Here is an 11,115-nt window from a genome sequence, read left to right on the forward strand (position 1 = left end):
GATGCTTTTGAACTGTGGTGTTGGAGAAGACTCTTGAGAGTCCCTTGGACTGCAAGGAGATCCAACCAGTCCATTCTGAAGGAGATCAGCCCTGGGTGTTCATTGGAAGGAATGATGCTAAAGCTGAAACTCTACTACTTTGGCTGCCTCATGCGAAGAGTTGACTCATTGGAAAAGACTCTGATGCTGGGAGGGATCGGGGGCAGGAGGAGAAGGGGATGACAGAGGATGAGATGGCTGGATGGCATCACCGACTCGATGGACGTGAGTTTGAGTGAGCTCCGGGAGTTGGTGATGGACAGGGAGGCCTGGCGTGCTGAAATTCATGGGGCGCAAAGAGTTGGACATGACTGAGCAACTGAACTGAGCTGAACTGATATATATATATGAAGTGAAGTGAAGTGAAGTTGCTCAGTTGTGTCCGACTCTTTGCGACCCCACGGACTGTAGCCTACCAGGCTCCTCCCTCCATGGGATTCTCCAGGCAAGAATACTGGAGTGGGTTGCCATTTCCTTCTCCTATATAGTTATATATATATATATATATATGTATATATATATATATAAATAACTATATATAGTTATTTGGTCACTGAGTGGTGTCCAGCTCTTGCAACCCCATGGACTGGGGCCCACCAGGCTCCTCTATCCATGGGATCTCCCAGGCAAGAATTCTGGAGTGGGTTGCTATTTCCCTCTCCATTTCTCCGGGGGATCTTCCCGGCCCAGTGATGAAACCCGTCTCCTGCATCTCCTGCATAAGCAGGTGGATTCTTTACCACTGAGCCACCAGGGAAGCTCATATACTCACACGTGTGTGTGTGTATAAATTATACAAAATACTGTTGTTGTTCAGACACTAAGTCATGTCCAACTCTTTGTGACCCTGTGGACTGCAGCACACCAGGTTTCCCCATCCTCCACTCTGTCCTGGAGTTGCTCAAGTTCATGTCTATTGAGTCAGTGATGCTATCTAACTGTCTCATCCAAAATATACAAATTATACAAATACACTTTTGTATATATATATACATATACATATATATATAATTTTTCCCTAGGGGAAAAATTTGAAGTGGTTTACAAAGCTGCACGTGGCATAACAGAGTGAAAATTATTTAACGACAAAACTGGAATAAAGGGAAAATGAAGGTGAAGTTAATTTGGAAAAAGGTAGACAAAGAGATGTGTGCACACAGTCTTGGGCAGGTGAAAAGTTCAGGTAGCGCTATGCAGTTGAAGACACAGCCTGTGTTTAAGTTGACAGAGATGAAGCAGCTGGCCAATGCCTGGTGCATCTTGCCTGCTTAGACCGCTGGGGGCCTCTAAGAACAACTTCCACTCATTCATTCAACACTTTGTGAGCAATGCAGGTGTGGGCAGGGTATGAAGCGATTGTGGGTTTTCCTACTGTCAGAGGAGACAGCAGTCAAAATGTAAGCCACCGTGACCGCTCAAACACAGCGCAGCATAAACATGACTTGCTCTGGAGCCCATGGGAAAACGGGCACCTCCAGCCAGGCCAAGGAGGATGTGGTATCTGAGAGACCCCCGTGGAGGGAGGGGCTGGTGGTGGGTGAGAGGACATGGGGTGAGCCGTGTGGACGGATGCTGGACCCAGATGGGAGGTGTGGAGGGGTGTTGAGGAGGGGCCCAGGGAGGAATCAGCCAGCCTGCATGAAGCCGCTGGGGGCTGGGGCTGGGCTGGGGGACGATGAGTACTTCGCATGTGCACAGAGCACTCTGGCCTCTGCTAGGTGGTGCCTGGCTGGTGGGTTAGTGGACGTGGACAGGCCCATCAGGAACACTGCGCTGCCCACGTGGGTGCTGGTGTGGCGAGAGGCAGGGTTCAAGGACCAGGGCAGGACTGGGCCTGGGGCAGGGGGTCCGGGACAAGAAGCAGGCAGATGGAAAGTTGTCTTGGAGGTCATGCTGTGGGCGTCTCGGAGCTGATCCATGGAGGGTGGGCGGGCTCTGGCAGAAGGGAACAGGAAGGGCTGTCTAATAGCAGGAGAGGGAGGGCCCTGTGGCTGCTGTGCAGCCGGTCTGCCTGGAGCTTGGGGCACCAGAGGCAGTGTGGACGCAGGTGAGACAGAACTTTCCCCCAGGGTGGGGTCAGGAAGGCATCCTGGACTGAATTCAAAAGTACCGGGGAGTGAACTGGAGATAACGCCTCTACCGCCTCGCAGCTGTCCATACTTAGGCGCGTTACTTCACCTCTCCGTGGCCCACCTGTGTAAGAGCGCCGCCGTTCCGCCTCCCAGAGTCTCCTGAGAGGATTAAAGGAGAGAATTCTCTTGGCACCACGAACCAAGAACCACAGGCCTGTTAGCACCCCACAGCCTCAAAGTTTAAAGAACTTGAATGAGCGGGTAGGAAATCCTCCCCTGAAGACTAGGCCCAGTACTGAGGAGCTAGGAAGCTCCATCCAGCCTGGGAAGCACCCTGATCCTGTGGTCAGGGCTGCCCTTGGCCCTGCAGACAGCAGCCACCCAACCAGAGGGAAAGGCCTGTTTACTGTTTTCATTAAGTGGCACCATTAAAGGGTCCTTTGGGGCAAGATTTCATTTCAAAAGAATTAAGGAGCTGGAAAGGAGCTAGCAGCAAAGTTGGCCACATTAAAAACCCATTATAAATGTTAAAATACAAAAAAAAAACCTCATTCCCACATGCTCTCCTTTGGAAGCAGCCTGGGGCTGGGATCAAGCTGAGGTGCCAGGGCAGGGGAGCGCCGCACCTTCGACCCTGAGTGTTGGTGTGTGCGGTGGTTAGGTGTGTGGACAGAAGCCAGATGGTCTGGGTTCATGGCCCAGAGTTGCCAATTATTTTAGAGGGGTCTTGGTAGGGCTGCTAGGTTTTAGCAACTTAAAATATAGGACACCCGTTTAAATTTGAATTTCAGATAAACAATCAATAGCATTTTGTGTAAGTATGTCCCATGCAGGATTAGAGATTAACATATATTATACTTTAAATTATCTGTTATTTATCTGAAATTCAAATTTAACTGGGCATCCTGTATTTTATCTGGCAGCTCCAGGCTTTGGGCAAGTTCCTTTACCTCTCTGGATCTCAGTTTCTCCATCTGTAAAATAGGGATAAAATAGTAACTCCTACAGTTAAGAGGAGGGGGTTTAAAATGACGCACTTACTGTGGCGCCTGGTCCCAGCTGGGCTCTGCCTTCCTGGGCCCTGGATGTGGATGGGGCCACTTGCTGGGGGAAGAGGGGAGGAAGCCGGGCCCAGCCTTCTGGCACACGGCTCCCACCGTGACTGGAGAGGCAGGATTCATGAGGAAGCTGTTTACGGGGCTGGGGGAGAAGGGGACACAGGCAAGGGCCACAAGAACAGACATTCATTGGTGCAAAGCCCTCTGTGCCTGGGTGCTCAGAGAGGGCTTCCTGGAGGAGGCAGCACTTGCTCCAGGCTTGAGGTTCAGGCCAGACTTAGACAAAGGAATAGAAGTCAGTGGTTCTGCAGGGTGAGCCTGGAGCCCACTCAAGGTGCTGGCAGAGAACAGTGGATTGGAGTACAGGGCTGATAGCAAAAAAGCAGTGGGGGTGAGGTTGCTGGGGGAGATTACGGAGCACCCCAGCTGTGGCACTGACGTGGTGGTGCTTTCTCCTGAAGGCAGAGGGAACCCATCAAGGTTTTTGCCCCTCAAGGAGAGTGAACCAGATGCGTTAGAAGGAGGGAGGCAGGCACAGGGTGGCAGTGGAGGCAGGAAGACACTTTAAGAGGTCACCGCCGCACTGGGACCCAGGCAAGGAACAGGGCGCCGAGAGGCGTGGCTAAAACAGGCAGGGACGCTCGTGTCTGCCCCCACCCCGTGGGCTTCCCTGGGGACGCAGCTGGTGAAGAACCCGCCTGCAGTGCAGGAGACCTGGGTTCAACCCCTGGGTTGGGAAGATCCCCTGGAGGAGGGAAAGGCTACCCACTCCAGTATTCTGGCCTGGAGAACTCCATGGACTGTACGGTCCATGGGGTCACAAAGAGTCGGACACAACAGAGCGCCTTTCACTTCAGTACCCCATTGAGCCCAGAGCACTCCCAGTCCTCCCAGCCCAGACACGGAGGCTGCCCTGCGGACGTCACCTCCCGTGGACATGGACCCCCAGCAGGAGGACAGCTTGTGCTTGAACCCAGGAGCCAGCTGCCTAAGGCTGGGGCAGGACCAGCACAGGACCAAGGCACCCACAGCTCGCCCCTCCTCTTGCACCTCCTCAGCCCACACTTTCAGTTTCCTTTAAAGACCAAGGCCGTTGGTTGCTCCTAGTTTTTGCCCTAGTTACCGGCACACATTAATTTTATGGCAGAAATTAAATTCTGTCCAGTCCTGTTAGTGCTCGATTATTCCTTGCTGATTCCCTTTGAATAAATATCTGTGAAGAGGGTTTAATTAAAACTTCAACAAGGGGAGCAGCTTCTTGAAAGGTGGTATCTTCCCACACAGCTGCGGGTGGGCTGCCTGGCCTAACCAGCACAGTGTTCAGGGGAGGCCAGAGAGCCAGGGTAGGATGGGTGCAGGGGGCCATCAGGAAGCCAGGCATGTCAGGGCGAAGGGAGCCAGCCCCGCGTGGTCACCCCAGGGTGTAGGAATGAAGGCGAGCTGACAGCCAGGCCTCCTGGATCCCGTACCAGAGCTTGCCCAGAGGTTGCAAACTCAGACACCTACAGAGGGCCAAGCATGGGGGGTGCAGGTGAGCGAAGCAGGTTGAGGAGAGGGCTGACTCCAGGGCATCAGGGAGGAAACAGGCAGCCGCCCGGGCCCGGCCTGGGCTGAGGCGGAGCAGTGAACTGGAGATCCCCGCAGCTAGGTGACTAGCGGGCCCGGAGCTGCTGGGTCGTGGGCCTTTCCAGTTCACATCTCGCTCTGTACTTTTATGTAAAAGTCTCCCACATTTTACCTGTTGGATTCTAACTTTCGATTTTTAGAGCTCAGCATGCACCAAGCCAGACCCTTCTGCATTCCAGACTGAAACCTCAAGTGGCAGCTCAGGGCCTCTCCATTGCCCCGGGCTCTGTGCGTGTGTCCCCCACAGATAACAGCCGGGGCCTGACCGTGGCCCAGACGACCGAGTGTTCTGTTCCACAAGCCCCTGCAAATCTCCTTGTACCCTGCCCCCAGGGAGCTCCTGGAGGAAGCCTTTCTCTTTGTCTGGGCTCGGCCACCACCACACTCACGGTCAGGGCCAGTGATGGGAACAGGGGTAAGAGCCAGTCTGTTCCCGGCTGCCCCAGGCAGACAGGCCTCAGTCTCCACGGTAAGTGATGTCCAAGTGCAGCCCACAGAGTCCAGCCAAGCCCAGACTCTTGCTGCTTGGGGGCTGGCCCCTTCCCTCATTCTCACATGGCAGCAAAGGGGAAAAGGAATAGAATCGAACAGCCACGCTGAAAGAAACTCATCCAGGGCGCTCCACTTGGTTTTCTAACATTTTCAACCAAAAAGCCCCTATTCAAAAAACATGACAGCACAAAATGCCGAATGGATGTAAGTGCCTTGCTCTGCTTGACACAGAGGAGGGACCTGTCCTCCAGACCTCCGTCATAGTCCTGATGTTAGGATACACACGCTCACTGGTGGAGTGGATTTGTCCATGAGGCTGGACTGGTTCTTTTCTGCCTGTGCTCAGCATTGGAATATTCTAATGCAGCACTTGAGGGGGCAAAGGCCAGGCACTGAGGGGTCACCCACAGGGTGAACCTCCAGCTTTGCTTAGGTCACAAGAGCCAGAATCAGCCTGTTAGCCATTTTTGTGTGTAGAACCAGACCGCAAATGTATTTTACTGACTCAAACCTGAAATAAATTTTTAGTTTCTAAGCTATAGACAAAACAAAACAAAATACGGCCTCTGAGCAGCACTGGCCTCTGAGGGCACCTTTGCAAACTCCTGACCCAAGCCAGACCCTCAGCTGTAGCCCTCAGGCCAGGAGAAGACTGCAGTGGGGAGGGGAGGGGCTGCAGACACCGCAGGACCGAGAGCCCCTGGATCCCAGACGTGTGGGTGGGGCGGGTGGCGGAGGGTGTGGTCATCCTGGGCTCACAGATCAGCTGGGGAGCAGCCTACCACAGTCCTGAAGCCTGCAGAGGGGGGTGGTCCCCCCAGTGCCCCATGCCTGTAGGAGTCCAGGCCAGAGTAGGGGTGTCCTCTGCATCCCGCTCCCAGGAACCGACTGTCAGGAACCTCCAGTGGGGGCAAAGTGAGGATCCCAGGGGGTGACTGGAGCCCAGCCTCCTTCAGTGCCATCATGAGGTGATAAATGGCCCCAGAGATTCCCTATTGTTTTCTGATGAGGGCTTTGGAATTCTGCCATTGCTGGGTAAATAGAGAAGCAGGATTTTCCAGGGGAAGCTGCTCGAACTGGCACCTTCACTGTGCCTGTGGGTCTGGGTGCACCCACAGTGTTCTTTGGGAAATGGCTCTGGTGTGAGTCTTACCCACTCGCCACCCAAATGATAAAAGTTAATATTCAGAGAGCAGCTTTGATTTCTGTAAGAATGATTAGCAAACCAGTGCTGTTTGTTTCATATAAAGAGTGAATCAGCTGCTACTCCATCGGGTGCTTCCCTCACCTCTCAAGCAGCCTAATTTTCCCACTTAACCACAACAGCAGCTTCTGTGTGCTGCAGAGCTCTTCCTGGCCCTCCTTAGGAAAGGGGGAAATAGACTGTTAGCAACCAGTCATCACAGCAGCCTGCATGTCCTTAGGAACATTGACCTCTCCACGGCGCATGACACAGGGGACCAGGATAGCAGGTCCTGCCTCAGCTGAGCCAGAGGCACTCTCCTGGTCCTTGCTCTGGAGGGTCAGGTGAGCCCTGGACAGCGCAAACAGTCCTGCCTCGCTCCAGGAAGCAGTGAGGACGTGGACTAGGGCAGCAGATGCGGGAGCAGGGGCGGGTGGGGGAGCTAGGTGCTAGACAATTGCCCACACCCCTCCACTGGACAGCGGTGGGGAGGGGATGGGGCTTCCAGACCCCTGAACTCTGACCCGTCCTGCTGTGAAGGCCCTCTGCTTCCAGGAGCAGCCCAGAAGGCTGTCTTCCCCGGTCGACCCTGGCTCATCTGAGTATCTCGTGAGGGATTCAGCAAGAGGTACCAAAACCCGAGTCCTCCACCCCTCAGAGACCCAGGGGCATCTGTCTGTCTGTCTGTCTGGAACACAAATGCTTGGGAAGATAGTTATTCTGTTTATTCCATCTTGGAAAATATTTCTCTCAGGAGGACAGCCCTCAAAATTGGTTCTTCTCCAACACTTTTCAGAAAAGGAATTATGTTGTCCTTTTCATTAACATTTTATTCACATGGCTCTTACTCTGTTTGAGGCATTTTTTTAATATATGATTGTATCAGTGAGCTTCTGACTCTAAACCGTGGTGACATGGATGTGACGGGCAGCCATCTATTTAGGTCATGGTTCTGTGGGTCAGTGCGTATTTCTCCTGCTGGTGTCTGTCAGCTTCTTCATGCACCTGTGGTCATCTGCCCTTCCATTTGGGGCCGGCTGATCTAGAGGGACCTCAGCTGGGGCATCTCCTGGCTCTTAACCTGCAGCAGGCCAGCCCGGTCTTCTCACATGGCAGTGGGTTCCAGGAGCCACAGAGAAAGGCAAGCGTCAGTACACTTTTCAAGCTGTGGCTTGCTTCACGCTTGATAATGTTCATTGGCCAAAGCAAGTCCTGTGGCCAGCCTCGTCAGTGTGCGAGGGCACCGTCACGGAAGGTGAGGGAGGAGGGGCATTTGTAGCTGTTTCTGCGACCTACCACTGTCGTCTTGCTTAGTCTGGACCCAGCCTGGGGAGCCATGCCCTGCACATACTCATTTCACAGCACCATGCGTGTGCCATCCGCATTTTACTGAGTGTGCCCCAGGACCCAGAGAGGTGAAGGGTGTTGCACGGGTCCCACAGCAACCTGGCCGGAAGCTGTCCTGGTTCCAGCCCACTACCCCATCCCACCTCCTCGGGGCCCGTCCGTGGCAGTGCGGGGTCAGGGAGATGAAGACGTGCCACCGAGGAGCCAAACCCGGCTCCCCCGACGCAAACATTGTCAAGCAGAGACGTGGACAACCCTGGTGCCTGCGCCCCAGGCACTGGCCTACAGGAGCACCCGCTCTGCAGCCCCTGTTGCCCGCCGCCTGGCCCAGCACAGGAGCAGGGTGGTTGTTTCAGTTCAGGGTTGTTTCAAAGTCTTCTGCAATTTTACAACTTTTAAACATGAGGAGGTGAGACTGCAATAGTGGAAAAGACACAGTCGCCAGTATTCGGAGGCAAGTTGCCGTCTCTTCTCCAGTCTCCCGTGCCCACAGTTCTGCAGCGTTCGTCCCGCCTGGCTGGCATGTGCCGTGCCTCCTGGCCCAGCGTGCCTTGATGATCTGGATGTGCCCTACTGCACACACACACTGCTTTTAAGTGCCTCGCATGCTTGTTTCTGTCTTGCCTGCATGGGCCTGAGTGTCAGGGTTTGCAGGAGCAGAAAGATCTGCACCAGAAGATGGGGAGGCCAGTGGGGCTGGGATGGCCACGTGAGCCCACTGGGCCCAGGAGCCAGTGCCCTGCTGGTCACCCCTGTTTCCACACCCCCGAGCCTCGGTGAGTCCACCCAGGCATGTGGGCTTCCATCAGCTGGTCTGTTACCACATCCACCCTTGTGCTTCCCAGAGACACATGGCCGTGAGGAGCAGCAAAGGAAGACCCAAGCCTTTGGAGTGACCGCACCGTGGTCCTCGCTATGACAGGGGGCAAGAGGGTGTGTCAGCTTGGGTGAAGCTGCAGAGGAGGGCCGGGCGTGGTGATGGCGTGAAAACAGTACCGCAAGGGAAGGTCGCCCGTCAGGGCCCTCCTGTCCTGTGCTCCTCAGTGGGGGCTCAGGGCTGGGTTCAGAAACACCGACCTTGGATAGGACGGGCACAGCAGATGGCCTCTGCCCTCTTTTCTTTCAGATCTTCCAACACAGCCCTCATTTCCTAAAGTGAACAGATGGAATCCTGGCATCTTGAGCCAGAATGGGCCTGGATCATTTTTCCAAGCCCCTCCTCGTACAGAGGGGAGACTGGGGCCCAGGTCACAAGAATGAGGGAAACACCTTGGACAGGAAAGACAAACGGCTCTTCCCCCTGGAGTGGGGAAGAAGTCAGGGGCTGAAGCCCGGGCTTGTCAGGGAAGCCACAAGCCTGGCCGGGCTGGCGGCAGCTGCAAGCAGCCGGGTGGAGGGGCTGCGGCCTCTGCATGTCAGCGGGCCGAAGGGCCTCCTGCGCCTCCCCTCAGGGTACAGGCCTCCAGCCCAGCTGGCTAGGCGGGGCAAAGGGAGGAGAGGTTTCCATAAGGTGCAGATAGGCAGGGTGTGGCTGGAAACTGCTTCCATGGACGCAGCCCGATTCTTTGCAGGTTGGTAGTGACACCCACATGGTTCGGGCAGGACCAGGGGCATCCATGGTGCCTCTACACTGGCTCCTCCTAATAACCTGAAGGGAGCCTCCCACCCCACAGTGAGAAGCCTGGGGTTCGTGGGTGGGCTTTTGCCGAGTTGCCCAGGAGGCCTCCCAAACAGATGAAGAGCTGATGGCTGACAGATGGGGAGCCGGGCAGGCAGCCCGGGTGAGGAGGGTGAAGGCAGTATGTCACGGTCCCAGTAGTGGGCCAGAGGCTTGGGTTAGAGCTCACATGGAAGACACAGATGGGGGTGACCTCCCATCAGGATAGTGCAAGGGTCACTCCTAGGGGGCCCTAGCCCACTGACCTCCACCAAACATTGATTGCTGAGTGCCCCACTTTGACCCCTGGGGCTGGACTGACGGTTTGTGGAAAGAAGACTCACACATTCAGGATGCCTCAGGCAGGGTGTCTGTGAATGCAGGACTGTGCGGTTCAGGCGGGAGCTGGAGGGGCTGGGGTTGTGTGCGATCAGGAGTCTCTCCGGAGGAGCGGGCAGCTGGGCCTTCAGCACCGAGGGCACTTCGCAGTGTAGTCCTGGGGGCAGGAGTGGAGAGGGAGCACAGAGTTCTTATTCAGCTGAAATAGTGCCTGGACTCGGGATCTGCTGTCTAGCACACGCCCTTCAGGCAGGGGCGCCCCGTGTCTGGAGCACGAATGGGCTCCTGTGCAGTTGGTAAAGAGGAAGCCGCCGCAGAGCAGTCGTGTCTGGCTGGGTACCAGCAGGGCACTCAGAGCAACAGCCCAGCGGGGGGTCTCATCCGCCCCCCACCCCCCACCCCACCCGCTCCCAGGAGATAACCCTGCCCCTTCTCTCGTCCCCTGCAGGCACCGGCCCAAACTACGCCACAGACCCGCTCCTGTCCCTGTTCCTGTTGGCCCTCCATGAGTTCCTGCACCTGCTGGCAGGGCCCTGACAGACCCAGCGGCCTGTGCTCCTGAGCGGCCCACATGGCTGCCCAGCCCTGGGTGAGGACCGCATCGCCAGATGGACACAGACAGACTCAGAGACGCATGACTGAGTCCACGTGGAAAGCAAATAAACCGTGTTTTTGGGGGAAGTTACACAAATGTAGACCACCTAAAATAATGCATCTAGTTTCCAAATAAGATGGAATTTGGACCCTGCAATATGCATGGGATCAATGATTTCTCTATTTTAATGTATTTTTCTTTTCAAACTTTTCTTCAAAGTCTTCATTTTGCACGAACTGTTGAGCAGTTATCTTTAGGATACTATGTAAAAATGTCGAGTCAAAGCCTTTTTGACAAAGCAAAATATTTTTAGTAGATTATTGTGTTTAGGAAATTTTTTAATTTACTTTTTTCTTTGGGGGGTTTTCTTTTTTATTAAATTATTTCTTTTGAGACATTTTGATTAAAAAAGATACATCTTATCATAATTAAAATTCACTGTCAATAATATTTATTTTTAAATAAAGATTGGAAACAAGGTCAGACACTCATTTATAAACTATACTGTATATTGCTGAATAACAGTTGAATAAAAAACAACTTTGAAATAACCTTTCTACAGACATGTATGAATTTAAGCCGTGGTGCCCCGAGCAGCCCAAATGCCGAGTGCTGTGCCCTCCTGGTCTCTGCTGCCAGCTGCACTGGTGGCTGGCTACAGCCCAGGGCTCCCGGCCAAGGCCACACTGGGCAGAACAGAGTGCTTG

General features: G+C 54.3%; 1 protein-coding gene across 1 annotated transcript in view; it reads left to right on the plus strand.

The window, feature by feature from the left end:
• The window catches only part of VSTM2B (V-set and transmembrane domain containing 2B), a 28,058-nt gene extending 17,708 nt beyond the window's left edge, over positions 1–10,350 (plus strand). The window contains exon 5 of the mRNA XM_052656617.1: positions 10,262–10,350. Coding sequence (XP_052512577.1) covers positions 10,262–10,350 — 89 coding nt within the window. The remainder of the gene's footprint in view (positions 1–10,261) is intronic.
• The last annotated feature ends 765 nt before the right edge of the window (positions 10,351–11,115 follow it).

Source organism: Budorcas taxicolor, chromosome 18 (genome assembly GCF_023091745.1).
Source record: "Budorcas taxicolor isolate Tak-1 chromosome 18, Takin1.1, whole genome shotgun sequence".
NCBI classification, from domain to species: Eukaryota; Metazoa; Chordata; class Mammalia; order Artiodactyla; family Bovidae; genus Budorcas; species Budorcas taxicolor.